The sequence below is a fragment of the Myotis davidii genome, unplaced genomic scaffold (genome assembly GCF_000327345.1).
Source record: "Myotis davidii unplaced genomic scaffold, ASM32734v1 scaffold64, whole genome shotgun sequence".
In the NCBI taxonomy this organism is placed as follows: domain Eukaryota; kingdom Metazoa; phylum Chordata; class Mammalia; order Chiroptera; family Vespertilionidae; genus Myotis; species Myotis davidii.
The window spans coordinates 4,558,860-4,584,759 of record NW_006296226.1 but is presented as its reverse complement, the minus strand read 5'-3'; the positions used below and the strand labels follow the sequence as shown (position 1 = coordinate 4,584,759).

The following is a 25,900-nucleotide window of genomic DNA, read 5'->3' as shown; positions in this document are numbered from 1 at the left end:
GGCGGCTCCAGGAGCTCCCAACTGGGACAATGGCGGGAGGGAACTCTGTATTTATTGTTTCATCATGTCCAAACACTGCCATGTATTTCACATTCACTATCAGTAGTCATTACACGACACACACACACACACACACACACACACACTTCATAGATGAGGAAAATGAAACCCAGGAGGTTAAGCAACTTGCCCAAGACACACAGCTAATAAATGGCAGAGGCTCATGACTCCAAAACGAGAGTTCTTCCAACTATACCAATCTCCGTGCACCCCAGGTCCGTAGACAACTTGGGCGCTCTCCTCCGAGACCACCCTACTCAGCCGAACTGGTTTTCCCTTTGAGAAGTCTTCTGCAAAGAGGGACAGACAGGGGAATCCCACAAGGCCTTTCTTAGAACCAGGAATTTGTGCTGAGTCACTTGGGGATGAATTCAGAGGAGATGGGAGGAAAGAGGCATCCTTAGGTCAAGAGCGGTGAAATCACTCCCTGCTACTCTTTCTTGGTGACTCTGAGGTTGGAGAAGAAGCCGGACGCAGAGCTTACTTTCAAAACCAGAGGCCAGGGCGGGGTCCAAGGCATGCTGGGTCCTGCTCTCTCCCTTCAGGATCCTTCTATGTCAGCGATGGACCCAAGGCCACACCAGCTTTCCTTTTAATGCTCAAATGCTTAAGCTTTTCCGGCCTTGCATATGTTACATATGGCGTTTCCTTTGCCTGGAATACTTACTCCCCAAGTCCTTGTCTCTGAGAATCAGATTAAATGCCATTTCCTCAGTTTGGCCTTCCCTGCCCACTCCACTTGCCCCTTCCCGTCCCTAATCTGAATTATGCCCCCAGTACTTTCTCCCACAGTTTCCTGTTCTTTCCCTCACTCTGCAGTGGGGCAATTATTGTACCAATGCAGGTCCTCCACCAGACTGAGGGCTCCTTAATGGCGGGAGTCCTGCTGTTTTGTTTATTAATGTGTGCCCACCCCTTGCACACAGCAGATACACAGAAAGCGTTTGTGAAATGTACGTAGGAGCCAAGATGGGGTCCTAAGACAGTGACCCTATTTGTGATAGAAGGGAATTCATGAAAAAAGCTGTTTATAATTGTTTTCCTTTGTAATTCTACATGCCTTTTTTAAAGGCACTTAAAGTCTGTTTTAAAAACAAAACAAAACAGGATTGTGATAAGGGGTCTACAGGCTTCAGCAAATTACCAAAAGGATCCATGGCACAATGGATGTGAGAAACCCGAGGAGGTAGAACCACAGCAGGTGATTCCTTTAAGCTGTAACTCCAAAACCTCCATTGAAGTAACCCCAAAATCACATTAATGTAACCCCAAGCCTCCACTGACTGGGGGCATCCCTGCGCTAAGGCCTGACTGATTCTGGGAAGCAGCGAGCTGCCAGGGCCAAAGGACACGGTAGAGAAAACCACTTCCATCAGCAGTGACTGCAACTGAAACCCCAGTGGGGGTTCCGCTCCCCAAATCAGCACCACATCGAGCACAGCTGGGCAGACATGCAGGGGTTGCTAAGAATAAAGTAAAATAGGGAAGGAGCTGGAACCGGCAGGATCCCTAATTCTGGGTTTCTGACAGGCCCTCCCTAAAGGCTCTGCCTATGGGAAACACTTCCTTAATGAGAGGGCTGTGGTCCTTCGGCGTGCCCCTTACCTTCTCATAATATTGGATGTTCTTGTCAGCCATTCCCATGAGCAGCTGCCGGAAGTCCTGCCTCTTGTTGTTCTGCCACCTCTCCATGTCGGCTTTCAGGTCAGCATTGAAGCACTCCATCCGATCCTGACATTTCTCAACGTCCGCGGGCACCTGAAGGGTGATGCAGAAGTGGGTGTAACTGGTCTCTCATGCCCCAAATTGCTCTCCTCACACAGTTGTGAAGGGCCAAATCACTACATGAAAATGCCATAAACCAGGGGTGGGCAAACTTTTTGACTCGAGGGTCACAATGGGTTCTTAAACTGGACCGGAGGGCCGGAACAAAAGCATGGATGGAGTGTTTGTGTGAACTAATATAAATTCAAAGTAAACATCATTACATAAAAGGGTACGGTCTTTTTTTTTTTTTATTTTTAGTTTTATTCATTTCAAACGGGCTGGATCCGGCGCAGGCCGTAGTTTGCCCACGGCTGCCATAAACCCACTCTCTCCTCTGGAGGTGTTTGCCTGAAGGCAGAGTCCATTGTTTTCAAATATAAGAAGGAACTCTGAAAGACCATCCTGACCCAAATCTTCAAACCCATCCAAGCTTAAGGGACTTGTGGGAAACACCCACCCCATTTATAAACAGAAAGAAGAAACATTGTAAGCAGAGTCATATATCTTTGGTTCCTGTTTTTAAAATGTAAAAATGTGTGTAGATTTTGCAAATAGCCAGCAGGATTTGGTATTGCCCAATGAGTTTCTCATGTTCCAATAATGAAACTAGAAAAGGTTCTTCCATGTCAAGTGAACTATTCCATTAGTTCTGATGCTTGACAATGTCTATCCTCATTAATCAGAGAATTAATTGCAATAATACGACTGTTGGCCAGCTCCCTCTTCTGAACCCCACATTACATATAATCTGGAGACGTATCTATGCTCCCCAAGATAGCAGATCACCAAAAAAAGAAAAGTTAAAGTTAGGCAATTCTGGGGAAGTAAGAGAAAAATTATGTCTGCATGTCAAACGAATATGAAATACAAATTCAAGTTTTTCCTTAAAGAAGACCTTCTCAAAATGGAACAAAGTCTGAATTCCACAACTTCCATTTTGCTTTGGTGAATTTTATCCATCCTACACATCTAGACAGAGAACCCAATATTATGAAAAGGTAACAGGAAATTATTACCCTGGTTGCCAAAGCACAAAGCTAGATTCTCTCCTAACTCAAGAGCTCCACTGGGCCCTGATGGTGGCTAGGGGTTCAAGGTGCCCAAAGCTGGGTCAACGCCCACCTGCCAAAAGCTTCCGAACAACAAATAAGGCCTTGTATACATTTTGTGTGCCGGCTCCTGTGAACCCCAAAGTCTCCAAGCTGTGGGTCATCTTCAGGGTCACTCTTTACCAACCAAGGAATTTTTATACTCAGGTCTTATGAGCAAGGAGCCAACCCAGAAACAGCAATAATGGTGAGGCCAAGCCTGAGGGAGCTGGACACCTTCAGAGCTTCTAAAAGTGCCGAGGGCATTAGCCATCTGCCACCCAGACCACTTGGAGATGGCTGCAGGAGCAAGGAAAGGAAAGCAGCCTCGGTGAAGGGATTTGAGAGTGCGTGGCATGGAAACTAAACCTGGGTGAGACAAGGATGAGTCGGAGAGAAAGAGACAGCAGGGCAACCTAGGCAACTTGAAAGGAAAGAACTTTTCAGAGGGGGAAAGGAGCCTTCCTCAAAGCACTGAAGCTTCTGGAATTACAAACAAACTTGACTTTTTCTTCTGGTGCCATGCCTGAGGTCACTCACCCTTGCCTTTCCCTGCTGACTCACCCATTACTGTTGGCCACCTCGGGGGGGGGAAACTGAAACAAGAGTACCCTGGCTTTGCTGCACTGGAGCCATTCCCCCATAAACGTCCAGTCAACCAGCCCCATGGACACCCAGGGAGCCGGGGTCTGTGGCCAGGCCTCAGCTCCCTGCAGGCGCAGTCCAGTTCCCTTATTCCTCTCGTGGGCACTGCTCATTTTAGCATGTGGGTGAGTGAGTGCATGGGAACAACTTCCTGTTTGCTTAGCAAAACTACTTCAGCAAAGAGGAAAAGTAAAGCTCTGAAAAGAGAACCTCATAGGGGGGGCACAGGGAGAAGAGGATGGCTCAGCTCTCTGACTGAGAGGAGTTCCTGCACAGGAAAGGGGAGCTGCTCATGGGGGTGGAAGCTCTGGTTGACCCACAAAAAATCAAAAGTCAGGACTGCAGCTCTGGAGTTTACGATCGTCCCAGCCTGGCTTTGGAAAATATTTTTAGCTCATCATTCTCACAACATACTCCCCAGTTGGCAGTGAGGAATATGAAAGTGCTTAGGTCTCTACAGGCAAACTTGTTTCAAGTTGCCTACAATCCACCTGGGATTGCACTGCACTCCACTCTTCAGAGAAGTGTGACAATTGGGGAGAGGGCACTCTAGAGTGACAGTACGTGCAAATGACAGAAGTGAGACAGTACCTAGACCTACCTTGGAACAGCTCACGGGCCACAGTGCCCACAAAGGCACAGAGAGAGAACTCCAGCTGGTGAGATTGGTGGGGGAGGGGCATAAGCCTGGGGCTCTTCCTGAAGGCCAGGTTTTCTGGGGTCCATTTCCCTCATGCCCCTTTTTTTGAAAATAGAAAGCCTTGTGCTTCCTCTAACTGTATAGACAGTTATGGGGCCAGATTTCCAGAGTTTGAATACGACATCTACCACTTGCTAGACGGGTAACTTCGGGCTTCTCTATGCCTCAACTTCTTTTTCTGGATAATACTCTCCACCTTACAAGGTTGTTATGAGGTTAAATGAGATAGAATGTATAAAACGCTTGGTGCCTGGTATATATTAAACACCCAATAAATATTTGCTCATTCTGGTCAGTATCAACGTTATAAATCAAAGTTCATAAAAGACAATCTCTCATTTACATAGTTCCTTAGGTCAGAATATTTTTTTGAGCTTTATTCCATGTCTTATAAAAAATGTACTTTTTTGTTTTCCAAATATAACCTATTATAATATAATCAAATATAGTCTTTCAAACTTCATGTAACTCTTCACCCTTGCTACCCCAATCAAGATTTCTCCAGAGATTGGAGATGAGTCAACACCAAACTCTACTGTCATAGATAATCCTTGGCACCCTGGAACCGGGGCAGTGGCTTCAACTCCAGGAGGGAGGGGATTTAGACCAACCTGGTGCAGACAGAACTGACCGACTGGGCAGCCAACTGCACGTGAGATATAAGATATGGAAAGTCAGAGAAGTTTCTTTCTAGTCGGGTGACTAGGGTAGCAATAGTCCACTGTAGGGCTCAGGATAAAGGACAGGACCACAGACCAGATAAAGGCGGTAGCTGCAGCCACGGGAAGAGTGAGACCTGCGCTCCACAAGAAGGGGCTGAAATAACAACAATAAATACCTGATTTTAAAAAGAGCAAAGGGAAAAAAAAAGAGCAAAGGACTTGAATAGACATTTCTCCAAAGAAGACACACAAATGGCTAACAAGCACATGAACTGATGTTTCACATCACTAATCATTAGGGAAATGCACATCAAAACCACAATGAGATCACTTCACACCCATTAGGATGCTTATTATTTAACACACACACACACACACACACAGAAAATAAAAAGTGTTGTCGAGAATGTAGAGAGATTGGAAACTTTGGGCACTGTTAGTGGGGATGAAGAATGGCACAATCATGGAAAACAGTGTGATAGTTCCTCAACAACAAAAAATAATTATAATATGATACAACAATTCTACTTATGGGTATATACCCCCCCAAAAAAACTGAAAGCAGGGTCTCCAAGATATATTGAACACCCACGTTCACAGCAACATTATTCACAATAGCCAAAAGGTGGAAGCATCTCAAGTGCCCACCCACAGATGAGTGAATAAGCAAAATGCGGTATGTACAAACAGTGGGATATTATTCAGCCTTAAGAAGGAAGGACATTTTGTTATCCTCACTGGAGAATATGTTTATTGATTTTAGAGAGAGAGGAAGGGTGAGAGAAAAAAACATGGATGTCAGAGAGGAACACCAATGGTTGCCTCCCATACACACCCCAACCGCAAGCTAGGTGTATGCCCTGACTGGGAATTGAACCAGCAATCTTTTGGTGTACAGGATGATACTCCAACCAACTTGGCCACCAGGCCAGGGAAAGGAAGAAAATTTTGACACATGCTACAACATGATTGAACCTTAAGGACATTATGTTATGTGAAATAAGCCAATCACAAAAGAACAAATACTGTCTGATTTATATGAGGTACCTAGAGTAGTCTAATTCATAGGGACAGAGTGTAGAATGGTGGTTTTCAGGGACCGGTGGGAGGGGGGATATGCAGAGTTGTTGTTTAGTGGGGGAAAGAATTTCAGTTCTGGAAGATGACAAGAGTTCTAGAGATTGGTTACACAACAATGTGAATTTACTTAACACATTTGAACTGTGCACTTACAAATGGTTAAGATGATAAATCTTGTTATTTTTTGCCATGATTTAAAATTTTTAATATATGAGGGAATAGAAGAGGAGGCTGAGGAAGGGAGGGTCGATGGGTAGAACTCATGGAGAAGCCTACATTTATAGGGCTAATAAAGGAAGCAGCAAAGGTCACTAGAAAAGCTGGGCACAGAAGCAGGAAGTGAGTCAGAGAGAACAGAGCCCTAAAAACACAGGGATGGATAGAGGGGTTAGATGAGGGGGAAGAGAAGGGTTTAAAGAGAAGAGAATACGAGGAATTGGGGCGAGCTGCCTGAAATGACTAGCGACTGAAGTTGTCCAACTTTATCAAGAGGAGGGCCGTTGGCATCAGACTCTCAAGATCACATTCTTCTCCCTTTTGTTTCTTTTAGGACAGTGTTTTTGTGACAATCAGTTCACTGACCAGAAACATCCAGCATTCTTTTTTATTGCAATGTTTTAATTTTCTGACTGAGGTATTGTTAGCTGTGCTATCTTGTGTCTGAAGGATGCTGAGATGGCAATATCCAATGCTAATGGTTGGGTGCTGCTTATCACAAGCCACCAAGAAAAAAAAAAATCACCAGATTAGACCTCATACGGCAAGAAAAACAGAGAACAAGACTGCATTTTTCTTACCGGGTTCCTAATCTCTCATGAGAACATCCACTACAGGATATGGGTTATTGAAGTGATGAGAGAAGGGCCACAGGGGGTTAAAGCATTTGTGTGTGTTGGTAATATAAGTCCACACAACATTCATTTTTAAATGTATTGAGTCCTTTCCATGTACCTGGCATTCCTAGGCCCTGATATAAATCCCTACCCAAGTGTCCTTGGAGGTAGGCTGCAGATGTCATATTATCTGCTCCCACAATGACGGTAGATTGAAAAGTCCCCAAAGGTTCTATAAAACAGACATGATCCCAAAACCTGAGGGGGAGGGGACGCATGGCTGCCATGGGACAGGTGCCAGGACCAATGACAGAAGCAATTCAAGATGGGATCTTCTCAGCCTGCTGCTGGGTGAAAGGCCGGGCGGAGCTTCCTAACGGGCTCTGTGTGAATGTCAACAACACTGACACCAGCCCTCGGGGAAGCCAGAGTCCCAGGCTGCCCATCTCCGGCTTCAAGCAACCGGTCTGTCTACCCCGGTGTGCCACACAAACACGTTCATTTTCTATGTGAGCTGTGAGATGAAAAAATGTTGAGGAAACACTGAGAAAGGGTCAAAATTGAGAAGCCCTGGGTGCCCTGAAAGAATGCTTTTTAAAAATATATCTTATTGATTACAGAGAGGGAGAGGGAGAGAGACAGATAGACACATCAACCATGAGAGAGAATCATTGATCGGCTGCCTCCTGCACACCCACCACTGGGGATCGAGCTAGGGCTTTTTTTTTTTTTTTTTTTTAGGGAGAAAAAGAAACAAACTTCAGAGAATGGCAGGTGAGGAGAGAGAAGAAAGGACACACGTGAGTCAAGAGCAGATACACTAGAACAGGGGAGCCTTCAGATCACCTGGTCATGGCTGAAAGGAGCGAGCAGACACAGAGACTGAAGACTCAGGAGAAGGTCCATGTTCTTTCTCTCTCTCAGTCCCTCTGGTACTCATCTATACATGCTTACAAAAGCCAGGACCCTCCTCCCCAAAGACTGCTGGGAGTCCGAACAGTAGGAATAAAGGGCTCCAACTCTGGAGCAAGACACATCTGAGGGCCAATTCCTGCTCCACCACTTGTTAGCTTTGGCACATACACTATGTATGTAATTCCCTTGAATCCTGGCTCTTCATCTGTAAGATGAGAACAACCACACCCATAGGGGTTGAGGCAGGAATTAAGTAAGATAAGGGAGGTGGCAGAGCCCGCCTTCTCTGGCTGAGGTGACCTCTGCCTCATTAGTCTGGCTTTCGAACCCAGGCTGAGATCAAGGCTGCTGCGGGGAGAGCTGGAAACCTCAGGCCTGTCTGTCCTCACTTGGCAGAAGTGCCTGGAAACAAGGACACTCACTTAACTAACTCCCAGGTCTGCAGAAGCTCCAGACCAGTCTCTTCGCTCCCATCTACCACCTCAGAGCTGGAGTTCTTGCTCCTGGCACATCACCGCTCACTCAGAACGTTAACCATTCTGTAGTCCTAAGAGCTTTGTCCACAGCCTTGGCGAGGTCTGTCCAAGTGACCCCAAGCTCTCTCTACTTGTGCTCAACCTGAGAGGCAATAGCTCAGTCCCTCCTGTTTTCTGTTTCCACCCCCCCTCCACGGGACACACCGTCTCACCTCCACACTGACAATGAAGCATGGTAGCAACCATGCTTGGGTAAAAATTGCTGTTTAATATTTTAACCCTGCTGACATGGCTTCTGTAATTATTTGCTTGCTAAAATAATAGAAAAGTTATTTTGATTTTCTGAACTTATATAAGTTATCCCATTCGATTGAATATTCCATTGATTGTGGTTTGAATACCCCCATTGATAGTGATCTTACTGGTCTTTCAAAACACATTCCTCTGCACCTGGAGACCATGACAGCACAATTACTCTAAATGGCCTCAGTGGCTCCAGATAATGTGTTTCCGTTGAATTGGTCTTTCAAAACACATTCCTCTGCACCTGGACAACAGGACAGCACAATTACTCAGTGGCTCCAGATAATGTGTTTCTGTTGACTCAGTGGTCCCAGGACCTGACCAGGACAGCACAGTTACTCTAAATGGCCTCAGTGTCTCCAGATAAACATTTTCCATAGACTCAGTGGTCCCAAGACACAAAACTATAATTAATCTTTGTAACTAACTTGCTCAATCTAAGCTTCTGTAACAAACTGCTTTTTGCAAACCAGGTTCCTCATTCCAAACCTCGAGATGTAATCAGTACCCTTTGCGATATTTGCCTATATAAGTCTGATGTTTCGGCCAAGAGGGCACTACGAGATTTGGAGAGCATTTCCCCCGCGTAGTCCCGCCTTTGAAATAATGTGGCTCCTTAATTCGACTTCTTGAGGTGTCCTTGTGTGATTCACGGGGTACAATACAACAACACGACCATTCCCAAAGCTCCTACACTTGGCAGTACCCAATTCAAGACCACCAATGGGTCAGGGCCTAAAAGAGCACCCCTCCCCCACTTTTACCTTTTGAAGATAAATGTCAGATTTTTATAAAGCCTTCTCTCTTGGCATCCCTTCTTTGTTCTTTTTTAAACTAGCCACACTTGACAATATTAGCATTGGAAAGTCAAATGCAGAATAAACTGCAACTTCCCTCCACAGCCCACCCTCACGTTCACATTAGGGTAGGTATGTCCCGTCCCATCTTAAATGCAATTCCCGCCCCTCTTTGTTTCCAGCAGTAGCTTTGGTATCCTCGTGGCTTGTAAGGAGGGTCAGATTCGAAGGCTCACACACGCCTGTGGTTCTGACAGATCCAGCCCAAGGCAGCGGCTCCTACTAAGAGCCTATAATTTCTCCAACTTCAAAATTAAGATGAGGCAAGCCAACTATACGCCATCCAAAGCTCCATGCTCCATCTGCCTGAGAACAAACCACTGCAGAGTCTGCTGAGTTTCCTCAACATAAACACAAAGCAAAACTTTACACTCTCTGACACTAACATTCTCCCTCCCTGCAGAGGCCTCCCAGCAGCGGGGGCCACAGGGCTCCCTCCTTCATCCTCCGGACATCCACTCCAGTGTGAAATTCGAAGTGAAGGTCATGGAGGCCCACAAGGCCATTTCCTTCTTCTGGGTGATGGAGAAGTGGTCAGATTTTGCTACTAGTTGCGGCTTCACAAAAATCAACTTTCCTCAGTCTTCAGAGCAACTTTTCAAGATTTCACTTCAAAACAAGAAGCCCCTAGCCCCACTCAGGTCTTCTGTTAACGTGCTCAGACCAGGACCCTCCCCTGAAAACTCCCCAGTGTTCCTCTTCTTTCCTCATCCCTGTGATGGGCCTGTGAACAGTCTTGCTCCCTCAATAACTTACAGCAGAACTCATTGAGACCTGGGGTAAAATCTGCCCTGACCCACTTCCTGATATCTTGGCTTTCATCTCACCAACAGGAGCTCTGGAGAGTGAAGCTCAAAACCACATAAAGCAGCCCAGCTGGTGTAGCTCAGCAGTTGAGCATCAGCCCAGGAACCAAGAGGCTGCCAGTTTGATTCCTGGTCAGGGCACATGCCCGGTTGCGGGCTTGATCCCTTGTGGGGGGCATGCAGGAGGCAGCCAATTGATGATGTTTCTGTCTCATCTATGTTTCTTTTTTTTTTTTTTCCATCTATGTTTCTATCTCTCTATCCCTATCCCTTCCTCTTTCTCTAAGAAAATCAATAAAAACACATTAAAAAAAAACAACACCTGCCCTGGTCAGTTTGGCTCAGTGGATAAAGCGTCAGCCTGCGGACTGAAGGGTCCCCGATTCAATTCTGGTCAAGGGCACATGCCTCGGTTGCAGGCTCAATCCCCAGTAGAGGATGTGCAGGAGACAGCAGTCAATGACTCTCTCTCATCATTGATGCGTCAATCTCTCTCCCTCTCCCTTCCTCTCTGAAATCAATAAAAATATATTTAAAAACAAACAAACACATAAAACAAAGCACAGCAAAAGCTTTAGCCATTCACTTCCCAGATGTCTGTCTACTGCTGACGGGTGGTTGGGAGGGTAGGTGGTCAGGAGGAGTGGGAAAACAGAAACCTTAGGACACAAAGAAATAATGCCTTAAAAATACGTTTAGACAAAAGAATATTTTTAAGTCATGACAACAAACTCAGCAATCACATTCAGCATTCCTACTAGAGACAACTGGAACTCGAATGGGCAGCAGAGGCTCCACCAATGGAGCACTTGGGGCCACATCCAACACTGCCCATCTCTGCACCCACACAGCAGTCACAGGTCTGAACCCCACCAAAGCCAATGAGCAACCCAGTCCAAGCAGGGGCAGAGCTGGGATTTGCAGCCAGGGCCGTCTAATTCAAAACCCTGTGCTCTTTCTACCAAACCATAGTCGACTTGGACTGACTGCCCTCCTCTGCCCACCAACGGAGCTGCTGCCCCAGACCCAAACTGGTGGTACAATTTCTGCTGCCCCCTGACACAACCTCCATCGGGCTAAATATCACAATTCTAACTAGGTAGCAAAGTTAACTTGGGCAGGGCTCAGCATCCCACCAGAACGAGGGGCGATAAAGACCACCTAACACAGCTGCTAAGAGGACGTAGCTGTGTCTGGACCCTGCTGGTTCGTCTCATGGGCTGGAAAGAAACCTGCTCCTCTGTAAACTCCTGCGGCCGAGAGGATGAGTGGGATGGGTCAGTGGTGCTCAGGGAAGTGAGAACAGCAGCAGCAGGAAGATTTCAACGCCCACTGGGAGGAGAGAGAAGTCACCCAGGCCCGCAAGAAGGGGAGAGAGCATGAGGCAGGAGCCCCGCAGCTTGGCTAGCTCGAACTCAGGAACCGGAAACAGCTGTTTCCGCTACTCCATCTGCCCCGAGAAGGGTGTGAACTTCTGCAGCCAGCCAGCCAGGGCATAATCAAGACTTAAATAGACCTATTATTCACACCCTTTGGCTCCTGTCTTACCAAAAAAACTGTCCCACACAGGACTGGACATATACTAAATGACAAAACGAGGCTCTGAGAAAGCTTGTACTCAGGGCTGAGCAGGCATGGATGCTGACAGAACTATTTAAGTGACATCTTTTAAATATAGGGTCCTCAGCTTGCAAAGTAGGCCAATGGCGGGACTTGCCATCTCCCTTCCCCTCCCTGGCCGGGAAAAGTAACATCTATATTTACATTCGGGAGCTAAATTGTAAGAATGAAAATTTAAAATATATAAAGACAGTATTCTGTGTCATTCCTTTTTTGTTTTTTCATCCTCACCGGAGGATGTTTTTATAATTTTGAGAGAGAGAGAAAGTGACAGAAAGAGAGAAACATTGGCATGAGAGAAACATCAATTGGTTGCCTCCCATACCTCTCCCGGCCAGGGGTCAAACCTGCAACCTAGGTACCTGCCCTGACCGGGAACTGAACTTGTAACCTTTTGGTGTATGGGATGATGCTCCAACCACCCGAGCCACCGGCCAGGGCTCTGTGTCATTCCTTTAAATGAGACTGAGACATGGGCTCAGCAGACAGCACCGTGTTCCAGAATGTCACAGGGCCAACCAGACTGGTCAATGGGACAGGCAGCTGGGAGGCAGAGGACAGCTGTGTGCACAGCTGTATTCCCATCATCTCCTCCCCCAGACACACAGTGTAGAAGAGGGTACCTCGCTCTCTGGCCAAGTCCCAGCTGCAAACAGCGGGCCACTGATAAGAGTCCCGTCTTTATAGTTGTACTCTCTGTCCTCAGCCTTCACTCTCTTGTGTAGACACTACAGGTGACACAGGACGCAATGCCACGGGTGTATTGCCTGCCTGCTGTGTCAAGCACACTGAATAAAGATCTTCGGCATAAACAAAAATAGGCAACTTATTGAGATGCTTTGTGCCTTGTTCCCTTGTTCCCTGAAATGGGGAAAGAACAGTGCCTTCCCTCTGGTGACGGCTGCGGGGATTATGTGAAGCAATGAACATACCTGGTATAAAGGTACTGGACAGAGTCAGGTGTGCCATTCTGAGGTTTGGTTTCAAATTCCCAAAGCCAGTTCTTTCTAGGCAATGAGAACCAAAGCAGAGGAGGAAACCCAAGCAAACAGTTCTGTTGTCAAACTATTTCCCTGAAACTGGGGCCCCTGCTATTAATCTAATCCCCTATCCCACCCCCTTTTCAAAAACAAATACACCTTCCAATTACAAACAAAAAGGAGCAGAGTGACATCGCAATAGCTGGCAAGGTTCTAAAGTCCATGTGTGAGCCCCTGCTGGCTGTTTGACCTTGGGCCTTGGTTTGCTCAATAAAGATGGTGCTTGAACCACATGACTGTTATATGGCATAAATGAGACAATACAAATATAAAGTGCTAAGCACACTGTAAGCACTTGCTTATTGGCTGTTATTGCTCTCGTTTTGAATCCTGGCTGGTGGCGGGGAGAGAGAGACAATAAATGGGGGTGGTACAACAGTTGTGAGCCTCCATCTCGACCAGTGATGGCGAACCTTTTGAGCTCGGCGTGTCAGCATTTTGAAAAAACCTAACTTAACTCTGGTGCCGTGTCACATATAGAAATTTTTTGATAATGCAACCATAGTAAAACAGAGACTTATATTTTTGATATTTATTTTATATATTTAAAGGCCATTTAACAAAGAAAGATCAACCAAAAAAAATGAGTTCGCGTGTCATAGGTTCGCCATCACTGACCTAGACCCTGCGCCCTGGACTGGACAGCATAGGAAACTAGGCCAATGCTTCTCAAACTGTGTGCTGAAGGAGCACTTTCTGTTGGCTTTTCCCCCAATCCAACCACGTGGGAGTGGTACGGTGCATAACCAGTGTGCAGCTTGTTCCACGTGCAACTCTCCACGCTAGTGTGACACACTCGTCCCGAGCGTTCAACACGAATCACAGCACCTCCTCTCAGCTTCTATACCTTCCCGTCATGGACTGAGAATCCTGATCTAGACTGTTCTTGCCCCTTCTCCTCAATCCCATTCAGAGAGAGCGAGGAACTGGCCGTGGTTAGCAGAAAATCAATCCAAGGAAAAATCAGAAAACTCAAGCTCAAGGACACATGAGGAGCACCCAGAAATAAGGCCGAAAGAGAGCGAAAGAGGGAACGGCAGCAGCACAGCCCAGCAGCACCTCCGTGGTCCCCATGTAGGGACAGGATTCACTGGGCTCCAGCGGGGATTTCAGGGTGCAGCCCGAGCAGCCTGCCCTTCCCGGGGGCTCCCTGACCTTGGGGCGGTCCTCCTTTCTCAGAGCCACGGCTTCCAGTTTGGCTTCGTACTCCGCTTGCACTTGGTCCCTCTTCTTCAACACGCTCTGTGGGAGGCAGAAAGGGGGAGCATGTCACACAGAGTTCACAGCGGGGCCTCCAAGCCCCAGGGACTGTGTCTTCACCCCCATCCTCCCAAACCATGGCGCCCAGGCCCAGCCACGTGCTCCTGGGACAGCTTGGCTGTGCGTGACATGTGGCATGGACTCTGGAGGAGGCAGAGTTTTTGTTGTTGTTGTAAGCTTGTTTACTAGTACTAATTCATGCGAACATTTTCCAACTGGGGAAGAGAGAGGGCCAAGCTGGTACAAAAGGCCTCCTAAGCCATGAGCTTAGGTGAGAGAGAGATTAAAGACTTATCCCCAAACCAATTCCAGTAGGAGACAATAACAATGCATAGAAACATTTTTTACTATATTTGAATAAAATACAGTCTTATCCATAATTTTCAAACTGATTTTCCACTTTAAGGAGAGAAGGAGAACCATTCTGAGACAGCTTTCTAGTAAGATAACTCGGCCCGCCCCTGAAAGTGACAGGATTCCGGGGAAGGGCAGGCGGGGTGACCAGCGCCAATCCATCGCCATGGTGATGAGAGGACTCCCGGCTGAGAGAATGGCGCTGTGCAGAAATGTGGAGCTTGGCAGGTGACGATGTACGAGGTTTTCTGAACTGTTCATGGGAAAGTCCAAGCCAAGAGAGCTGATCCCTGGCAGACTGATTTGCTCACTGATCCATTAGCCATTTACACGTCCTCCATGCTAGGCCTGGTATCCAAAGAGCCAAGAGGTCCAGTCTCTACCTGAGGGGTTCCGGAGCGGGGAGAGGTGCAGGCACCGTGCGAGGCTGCAGGTGCTCCATGAGCTGTGTGCAAGTCCAGGATCTCCGACAGCGAGCCTGCCAGAGTGAGTGGTAAATGGGCCCAAAGAGAGGCAGCAGGACGGAGCTCAAGTGACAAACCAGGTGCTCAGGACGCAAAATGGAAGGAGACGCTCACCCATGAGCGTGAGTGTCTCCCTAGATCACGGAGGCCTGGCTCTTCCACTGAGACACCAACAGGTAGACCAGAAAAGCATGCAGTTGACATTCTAGGGAAGCATCTGTTTCATCCAAGGGTTTCTCTTTTCTCCTTTTCATAGAATTACAGTGGCAAGCTAACAGTGGTAAGAATGTCCTTTCCCACTAATTCCAAAGTCACGTTGCTATAAAAGCTCCCGATCTTTCACTTCTCCCCAGTGTGGGGACGTTCCAGCAGAGCGCGAGGTCGGGCAGGAAGGCGCCGTTTCTTGGCTAAGCTGGGGGGTGGAGGAGCAGCTTGTGTCCCTGACAACGTGCTGAAAGGTGGTGAGTGACTCCATGGCTGAGAGCACTCTGGGGACAGCCTTGGAATGGAAATTCAACACCTGGAACCTTAAGTCTTCCCCCGAAGTAAGCGTTTATTGGAGATGTGTTTCACCGTGAGAAGAGAACACGAGGTCAAACCTGCAATGGCTTATTTTCCATTGTTTGCCGCTCATCTTTCTCCTATGTTCTCCCGAGTTCCCTCCCCACAGTCATCACCCTTGGACAGAGAGATTTCCAGCACTGCCTTCTAGAATGTTCCGCTGCGAAGGGCATGTTCTATAATGTAACACAGTGAGCCTCATGTGCTGACTGAGCTCTTAAAATATGGCTCATATGATTGAGGAATCGGATTTAATTTTTATTTAACTGTATCCGATTTGAATTTAAACTTAGTCACCTATAGCGAGTGGCTGCATAAGACTAGAGAACCACAAAACAAAACAATCAGCGGTCCTTTCTGGACTTCATAGAGCCCAGGAAACATTCTAAATGCACTAGTCTGGTACCAGCAGCAATAAAAATCACAGTCTCCATCCCAGAGATATAAGCAGGATGCTGTCCTTGGAGACACACATGTGGTCCCGAGGGGCAATGAGACAGCAGGGAGGGGCGCTGGGATGCTGATCACTGCCACAGCCTGCCTTCATAGGTGCCTCACACCTTATGGGGAAAAGCACACATAGCCAGTCGAGGGGTGGGCACGCGGATGAGTGGCCCCTGTCACACATCCTCGGTCAGTGTGGCCAGAAGAGGAGGGATGGTGAGAGAACAGCCCCGGCGCCTCTCCTCGCCCTGCCCCACAACAGGCGAGGGCCCCAAGGTTCAGCCACACTCCCTCCCCGCGTAGCTCGGGCCTTCCCTGCCCTCTGTCTGCTCAGTCACTGTCACCCTTGCTTCTCCCGAGGCCCCCCGCAACACATACACACAAACACACATCACTGGGCAGCAGGAAAAACTCACAACAATGAAAGCCGCAACCACCCTGCAGGGCTGAAAGGGTACTGCCCCATTTTCTATGGAGAAGGCGAAGGTCCAGTGGAGGGACCCACTGAGGCAGCCATTGGTTATTACCATAGTGCTGACTCACCCGGGGTTTCCCAGTCTGACTGCAGGCCAATCACAAGAAAGGTGGGAGAACACGTTTTGAAGCAAGAGAATCTGTGTACAACCACCATCCCTGTTCAGACTGGTGGTGATGGTCTGAAAGGACTGCTCTCCCACCCAAATACTGGCTCTGTTGACAAAACTGGTCAACCAGCCTGTGGCTGATCAGGCCTCACCCTGCAATGGGGTGAAAGGGACAAGAGACCAAGGCGGCGTTGGCAGAGAGGTGTCCCCATCACTGAGTGACAGCAAAAGGTACTCATCCTCTGAGCTTCCCACAGAACTTCACAGGGATCTCTACATCTAGTGACACCAGAAACCAGAGCGGTGGTGTGCGTGTGTGGAGAAACTTTCCCCGGCACCTCCTCTCCACAGCCACCCGCACCCCGTTTTTGTGCTGCCTCAAAGTTTCCTCATTCGCCTCCCAGGTGCTGGGGATGCAGCAGGGAACAGAACCACAAAACCCTCTCCTTCATGGAGCTTACCCTAGAGGGTAGGTGGGCAGTACACAAGTAAAATATATTCATACAGAGCCCATGAGGCAGTGCCAGGTGTTGGGAGGAAAGTGGAAGGGGAGAGGGGGGTGTAGAGTGCCCAGGGCTTGGAAGATGACAGGATTGTTCACAGGGTGGCCAGGGAGGGCCTCAGGGACAACGTGACTTTTAATTCACAACATGGAATCAATCCCTCTTGAACCCTGTATTTTTTTTTTAACCTTGTATTTTTTTTAATATGGAGCAGTTCATCGTGATTTCAAAGTGTTCCCAGTAATATGGAATTTCACTACCTTATTTTCAAATACAGAGAGGGAAAATGACTCCGTTTCTTTAACAAATAAATTGCAAGGAAAAATAAATAGATGGGGAGGGATTTTGAAAATATTTTAAAAATGTATGAATTTTATTTAGATCCCGCTTTGGAAAAAATATATAAAAACAGCATCTGAGACAACTGAGGAAACTGAATACTAACTGGATATTTGAGGAGAATGAAAAAAGAAATTTCTTTAGCTGTGATGATGACACGGTTCTTTCTTTTTCAAAAGAATGCTCGTATTTTAGAGAAATGTACTAAATGTTTTTGTATGAAATAACATGATATCTGGGATTTGCTTTAAAACAACACAGGGGTGGGAACTGGGAACGTGTGGGAGCAGGGCTAGAACAAGATGGACCATGAGTGGCCAGCTGCTGGAGCTGGCTGATGGTACAATGGGGAATTGTTATATTTTCACTCTACTTTGAATATGTTTGAATTTTTCTATAATAAAAGTTAAGCAATGGAAACATAATACTTGCCATCCAAGTGTTTCATCGAGAAACTAATAACAGTCATTATACTACAATGACAAAAGTGTCTGGGAGCTGGATTACAGATACCTTCTGTGGTTTGGCTTTCAACATCTCCACTGGATTCTTTCCAAGAAAGTGCCACAGTGGTTAGTATCGACCGGAAAGCTCAACACTTCCCTCTCCACCCCCAGTGCTCATGCTCATACCTTCCTCTGGGGCAGCTGTGGGCTTACAAACTTGTAGGGGGAGAAAGAGGCAGTCCAAAACTAGCCCCAATGCAATAGGTGAGCAGCTATTAAAAGAAAAAAGAAAGAAAAAGAAAAAGAACAAAAAAGCAACCTTCCCAAGTCCAGAAGGTTTTCAAGCTCCGAAATATTCGGATGCAGGGTGAGAAAGTATATGAAGCAGCAGGGACAGCTTGGCCGTGCATAGAGAATTAAGAACAGAATGGTTCATTCTCTGGTCAGGGGCTGACAGCCCAAAAGACCCCAGAGGAATTCATGTAAAATGAGTGTTTAGTTTGAAAGAAAGAAGCTCAAGTGCTAATAAAAATCAAATACCGAACACAGCCCTGTAGCCTACTTCTGGGTGGCTCTCTAGGAGAGCATTTACCTACAGGCAGGAAAAGGAGTCTGACTTGGTACTGATAACGTCATTTATGATTAAACTAGAGGCACAGTGCATGAAATTCGTGCATGGGTAGGGTCCCTAGCGGCTACTGGCTGCCAACCAGGGCCTCCCTTCCTATGGCTGGCCGGCCAGCCCTGCCCTCTGGTCAAACTCCAGTTGAGGGGACAATTTGCATATTAGGCTTTTATTATATAGGATGATGAAATTTAAGTTGCCCCTTTCAACATGCTCCTTTTACACATTTGTTCTATTGAAAACAGGATCACCTGTGAGTTCAATGTTCTAGGACAAAGTTGGTAATACTGGAACCATATATTTCCTCCTAATTTTAAAAGATAGTTGTTACAGAAAATTTGGAAATTAAAGAAAAATGTAGAAAGGGGTCAGGGGAAAGCATCCCTAAATCTCATCTTTCAGGCACAAGAGGTAGCACATTATGTCTCCACTTCTCGTCTCTTATCTTGAATGACTTCTTTGATGCTCTCCGATGTCCGTTTTCTCTTTTTGGCACTTCTGTTAGTTATTCAGATGTTGAATTGTATAGTCTAGTCCTCTCGTTTTCATATATTTTCTCTCCAATCCTCGATCTGTTTTTTCGTTTCACTTTATATGTGATTTCCTTAATTTTTTCTTCTAACTCTTCTATTGATTTTTTTTCATTTCTATAATGATCTTAATTTCCATGTGCTCTTTGTTCTCTGGGTTTTAAAAATTCTTGATTTTATGGCTAAGATATCTCTTTTCTTTTTGAAGATATTAATGATTTTTTTTCCTGGAAATTTTCCTCTCCCTCAATGATGTTTCACTCAATATGCTTTTTCTTCTTTGTTTTTTTACTTGATATTCTTATTAGAATCTTCTCTTAAATAGTCGGTGGCTTTTGTCTGTCTAACAAGCTGAGATGGAAACACTGAGCACCTGATCGAAAGCTCTCTGCCCATCGAGGGCTTGCTGACAGTTCTCTGTAAGGACGCTTCTGGGTCATTCTGTTGAGGATCTGCCCCTCCCCTCCAATATCAGTATCTCCCAGTCTCTTCTCCTGGCCTGTCCAGATATTCAAGAAAAGGCTCTTCTAATCCTTGCAGGGAAAGTGTAAGGCCAAGAGCCAAAGTCTCAACATTCAGCAACCTTTTACTTAACACCCCGATTTTAGGACTTTTGTTCCTATCCTCAATTGTGCCCGGTGCCCACAGACTTTCTATTTTACCCCCTCCAGAAAATTTACCTCCAGTTCTGCCATATGGGGAAGGGACCGTGGCTTGGGTGTGAGGCGTGAGAAAAGAATCAGAAGCTCTAACTTCTTCTGGGCTCCTAACATTCTTCTAGTCAGCTCCACCTCTCTGTTAGTCCCAGAGATTCTTGGTGTCCCCAATTCTTGGCCTTTCTGAAAAGTTCCACAGTGTAAACTTGGTGGCTTCTTAGTTTTACCCCGCAGGGAGCTCCTAAGGCAGCTGGTTTGGGTTGCCTAAGTCCCCCCTCACCTCTACATTTGCTTTCTAGTCCCCAATTGTACTGATGTTGCCTCCCCTTCTATCACTCTTTGTCCTTACAGGTGTATGGCTTAAAAAAAAAAAAAATCATTCTGGCCCTAGCTGGTTTGGCTCAGTGGATAGAACATTGGCCTATGGACTGAAGGGTCCCAGGTTCAATTCCAGTCAAGGGCACGTGCCTGGGTTGCAGGCTTGATCTCCAGTAGAGGACATGTAGGAGGCAGCCAATCAATGATTCTCTCTCATCATTGATGTTTCTATCACTCTTCCCCTCTTCCTTCCTCCCTGAAATCAATAAATATGTATATTTTTTAAAAAAATCATTCTGGTGTCATTTTTGTGCAATTTCATGAGTAAGTTTAAAAATGCATTCAATCTGCTATCACTAGGAATCTCACAGTTTTAATATTACACTTTCTAATTTTTAAAAAACATTTGAGATCACGTACATTTCTATATCCCACTTTTTCATATTTTCAAGAAATTAGGGCCTCAATCTATAATCACTTTTGTTTAGGAAGGAGAGTTTTTCCTCTCCCGACTCAATCTTCCAGGAAATCTCTTTAATTTTTGAAAAGCACCAGAACTGGTCAACCTAAAGCAGCAATTTTCAACCTTTTCCACTTCATGGCGCACATAAACTAATTACTAAAATTTTGCGGCACACCAAAAATATATATTTTGCCAACCTGACAAAAGAATAGGTATAATTTTGATTCAATCACACTGGACAACTATTATTGTGTTGTCTGTTGTCATTTTTTAATTTGACAGTCTAAGGGAAAAGAGGTCAGTGCCCCTGACTAAATAGTCAGATATTGCATGCTTTACAAATTTTTGCAGCACACCAGGTGAAAATCACTGACCTAAGCATCAACTAATTACTTGACTTGTTAGCTCCACCTTGTGGCCCCTGAGGGGAAAGGCGGATGGCTGAAAAAATCATCTTGCAATTAAACAATTGGCATTTGAGTATCTCTAACTCAAAGATGAATTCTGTATTTAAATACAAATTTATGTATCCACATGAGACCTCTAATCACGATCACTGATGACATCCATATGATTAAGTCCAATGGTTGCTGTTTATCAAGGTCCTTCTCCTAAAAACATTTGGCTTTACAGAGGTAATCCTCTACTTTTTTTCCTCCTACTACACTGACCATTCCTTCTCAGGCTCATTTGCTACTCTTCCTCCTCCTAATTATTGTCATGCCTCAGGGCACAGGTTAGACTGTTAACCTCAATCTCATCCCTAGATGATCTTCCTAACTCTCACAGATTTAAATGCCATCTATGTACAAATGACTCCCACATTTCTATTCCCACTCTGACATCACTACATTAATGACTAATAGGCATTTTTTAATTCAACCTGGCCAAAACTTGATTCCCAACTTCCCAATCCATTTCTCCCAGACTTGTCCTGCTCAATAAACAATACCACTGTCCACCCAGTTGCTGAAGTCAAAACCCAGGAGTCATTCTCAATTCCTTCCTTCCTTCCTTCCTTCCTTCCTTCCTTCCTTCCTTCCTTCCTTCCTTCCTTTCTCCCTCCCTCCCTCCCTCCCTCCCTCCCTCTTTTTCTTCTTCTCCCTCCCTTCCTTCCTTCCTTCTTTCTTTCTTTTTGTTGATTTTAGAAAGAGAAGGAAAAGGAAAGAATGAGAGGGGGGAAGGGGAAGAGGGAGAGAGAGAAACACATCAATTTGTTGTTCCACATATTTATGCATTCATTGGTTGCTTCTTGAACGCAGCCTGCCCAGAGATCGAACCCACAACCTTGGTGTATCAGGACAATGGTCTAACCAACTGAGCTGTCCAGCCAGGGCAATTCTGACTTTCTTACTTCACATTAATACAACAGCAGGTCTACTTGGCCACCTCATCCAAAATATATCCCAAATCCACCCACTTCCCTATCACTGTTTAGTGTAATCTCTGACACCTCAGTTACCTGCCACTTGGTTACCTGTGACAGTCTTCTAAATGGTCCCTACCTCCACTCCCACTTTCTACAACCCATTCTCCATACTGCAGCACTAGTTGTCTTCTTAAAGGAAAAACTATACTGTCATCCCCTTCATAAAACCAGATAGCTTCCCTTTTATTCCTAACTAGAGGTCCAGTGCACAACATTAGTGCACTGGAGGTGGGGGTGGGGGGTCCCTCAGCCCAGCCTGAGCCTTCTCACAGTCCGGGACCCCTGATGGGTCCTTAACGCTGCTCTGGAGGCGGGGGAGGCTCCCACCATTGCCGCTGCACTTGCCAGCCATGAGCCCGGCTTCTGGCTGAGCAGCGCTCCCCCTGTGGAGTGTCTGCTCCCTGCATTGAGTGTCTGCCCCCTGGTGGTCAGTGCATGTCATAGTGACTGGTCGTTTTGCCATTTGGTCAATTTGCATATTAGCCTTTTAATATATAGGATAATAAATTCCTGACTCTTACAAACCATGACCTTTAAAGATACAAATTCTACTATATGCCCTGGCCCCTATCTTGCCCCCTAACATTTCCTCCCTTGCTCATTGGGCTCTACTCACACTGGCCTCTCTGACCTACAAGGACACGAAGCTCATTTCTGCTTTAGAACTTTTGCACTGCCTATTCCTTCTGCCTAAAATGCTCAATCCTACATGTCATTTGAGTCTCCAACTGAAGCTTCTTCCTCTGTGTGGCTTTCCCTGCCACCCACTCTTCTCTCATCTCACCCTAGTCATTCACCCACACCTCTGAGATAAGCATGCTCTTGGACTTGTACATACACCTATCTCTTAAAAATAACAAGTTCCAAGACATACTATAGTTATACAGGGTGAGGCAAAAGTAGGTTTACAGTTCCTATGGAAAATCCTATCTAATAAAAGACAAAAAGGGTAATTAACCATACTTCTGCTACGCTTCCCATTGGCTCATCAGCAAGGTATGCAAATTAACTGCCAACAAAGATGGCGGCCGGCAGCCACATAGCTGAAGTGAGCAGGAGATTTGCTTGCTCCAGTGATGGAGGCAGCCAAGGTTCCCCACCTGCCGCGGCCGGCTCTGAGCTCTGAAAGCAACAGCTCCAAAAGCAACAAAGTTTCAATTACAGAAGCTCAACAAACCCCAGATACCTACTTTCAGCCAGCCGCGACCTCAGAGCTAGAACGAGCAGGATGGCAACAAAGTTTCAATTATAGAAGGTAAATAAATCCCAGAATAAAAAAGAAAAAGAAAAAAAGGAGACTCGGGGGTTCTTTGACCCAGCTTCAGTTTGACAGGTTTATAGGTGGAGGAAGCCCAGGCCATTCGAATGCAAAAGCCTCTGCGTACACTTGGGTAGGGTTGTAAATTGGGTGGGGCGGGGTCTCAGGGAATCACCAGAGCGTAGCAAACAGCAATGGTTGCCAGTCTGCTCTGGTGGTGGGAGCCTCCCCTGCCTCATCAGCAGCGCTAAGGATGCCCGACTGCAGTTTAGGCCTGCTCCCCGCTGGCAAGTGGACATCCCCCGAGGTGTGCTGGGTTGCCAGAGGGATGTCTGATTGCCAGCTTAGGCCCAATCCCCCCGGGGAGCAGGCCTAAGCCAGCAAGTGGTCATCGCCCGAGGGGTCCCAGACTGTGAGAGGGCACAGGCCAGGCTGAGGGACCCCCCCACCGAGTGCACAAATTTTTGTGCACCGGGCCTCTAGTAAAACAATAATGAATGAATAACAATACAAGAATAAATTCTGTTTCAGGTACTCACAAACTGTAAGCCTACTTTTGCCCCACCCTGTATATCTATCTGTAAATATTTCAACTTCACCACATTGTCAAATTCAATTAAATATTTGCTGACCACCTTCTATGAACTAGACAGTGTGGGAAACAAGATGGCCTTGCCCTAACCTTCTTAAGTAAAGCTTCTCCAGCTCTTGGCCTGGTCATAATGACACCAATATTTAAAAAGCATTGACAGAAATTTGGTAAAAACTTTAAGATATTCTCTCCTAGCCCATCACTAACCTAATTACATTTTACACACGCACCATGTATAAAATGTGAAATTCCCTCTCAGGACTCACCTGCAGATGTCTACAGGGTATTTAACTTGAGTTCTGGGCACCACGGTAACTTTGTTATCCCTCCTTCTCGGGCACTGTTCACTCCCACTTCACAGCATCCTTGGAATACTCGTTTTCAACCATCTCTCTAGTACGAGATATCCCCATTGTTCACTGAACATTGTGCACCTGTTCCACAGGGCCTGACAGCAACCCTCCTTTTTGTGTGCTTTCTCTCTACCTCCAAAGGGAACAGAATGTCCCTAAACATACCTGAGCTCAAGGAGAGGCAACTGAAACTCAGCCTTGAAAAGCGAGCTGATCTGGTTTCCTTCTTAGTTGATGTAAAGACACAGACTCAAGGCCACTGGTTGTTAGAATGGTGGCCAGGGGACAGAGAAAAGATTTGCCCGTGGGGCCCTGTCTCTTCATCTATGAAATAAGTTAGCGAAGATGATTCCCAAAGGCCTTTCGACCTCAGGGAAGAAGCCCAGTCTCAGCCCCATTAGGAAAGGGCTTCAGTGAACGCCAGCATTTTCTCCACGCGGGGGTCCAGTGACACTCAACTACTTCCCATTCCTAAGGCACAGGCCCGACTCCAAATCATGAGGACAAATATTCACTTTGGTTCACTCTACGTAGGCCATTGCAGACTGAAAAACGTCACCACACCAACACCTACCTCCCTACCAAAACCAAACCATGATGTCCCCAGGTCTGGAGATCACTCAGTGGTTGATAAGAACAGGTTTCACGCCTGGCTTATGAGGCTCAGAGGTTGACCATTGACATATGGACCAGGAGGTGTCATTGTTTGATTCCTGGTCAGGGCACATGCCCAGGTGTGGGGTATGCAGGAGGCAGCCGATCAATGACTCTCATCATTGATGTTTCTCTCTCTCTCTTCCTCTCCCTTCCTCTTTGAGATATGAATATATCATACTAGAAGCCCAGTGCACAAAATTTGTGCATGGGGAGGGTCCCTAGGCTTTGCCAGAGATCAGAGCCCATCAGGTTCCCTGCCTCCTCCTTCCCTCACTCCCTCAGTGCCCCACTGCTGCTGGTTGCCTGCCATGTTCCGCACCGCCCCCTGGTGGTCAGCACACATCATAGCAAGCGATCAAACTCCCAGTCTCTCAGTCGAACTCCTGAGGGGACACTGCATATTTGCCTTTTATATAGATAGATATAGAACAGTTTTCACACCAGTCCTTCACAAGCCCTCTATTCCAAGTTTAGTTTTCACGCTGAATAACAAAGTCTGTCCCATGTATAACTTAAAAATCAGAACGTTATTTTGGAAGTAAAATTATATGTCACTCTTAGAAAAAGAAAATGTAGATAAGAATTCTTAAAAAGCAGTAAAGTCAAAAGGCCAGGGAGCCACTTAAGACACCTAACTCTCCTGAGGTCTTTAGTCTTGGCCACACGGACCCTGACAACCCTACGCGCAATCTTGGCTTTGCCCAGGCCACTCTGCAGATACTTTCCTGTTGAAAAGATGGGGAGCAGCAGGCCTTCTTTCTTTCTAAATGGACTTAGCTCAGCTCACCGTGGGGCAGACAGGATTTCAGAGGCTGCCAGTCAACACTTCCTCCACATGCCCGTCCCCAGACAACACTGTAGACCAGCGAATTTCAACTTTTTTCATCTCATGTCACACTACACTAATTACTAAAATTCTGCAGCACATCAAAAAATATATTTTTTGCTAGTCTGACAAAAAAATAGGTGTAATTTTGATTCATTCATACTAGATGGCTATTGTGTTGCCTGTTGTCAATATTTTTAATTGAATAATGTAAAGGAAAAGGTCATTGCCCCTGACCAAATGGTCAGGTATTGCATATTTTAAAAATTTTTGTGGCACACCAGTGTGCCTGCCATGGCATAGCAGTTGAAAATCACTACTTGATCAACCCAGTTAATGTTTCTCCAGTGAACAAGAAACTTAATATATAAGTGTCACACAGTGGA

General features: G+C 46.2%; 1 protein-coding gene across 1 annotated transcript in view; it reads right to left on the bottom strand.

Annotated features, from left to right (window-relative positions):
• The window catches only part of SNX30 (sorting nexin family member 30), a 110,309-nt gene that overhangs the window by 1,346 nt on the left and 83,063 nt on the right, over nucleotides 1-25,900 (bottom strand). Inside the window, exons 9-10 of the mRNA XM_006771232.2 lie at nucleotides 14,008-14,094; nucleotides 1,666-1,818 (exon numbers count right to left, since the gene is read on the bottom strand). Of these exons, the coding sequence (XP_006771295.1) occupies nucleotides 1,666-1,818; nucleotides 14,008-14,094 (240 nt within the window). The remainder of the gene's footprint in view (nucleotides 1-1,665; nucleotides 1,819-14,007; nucleotides 14,095-25,900) is intronic.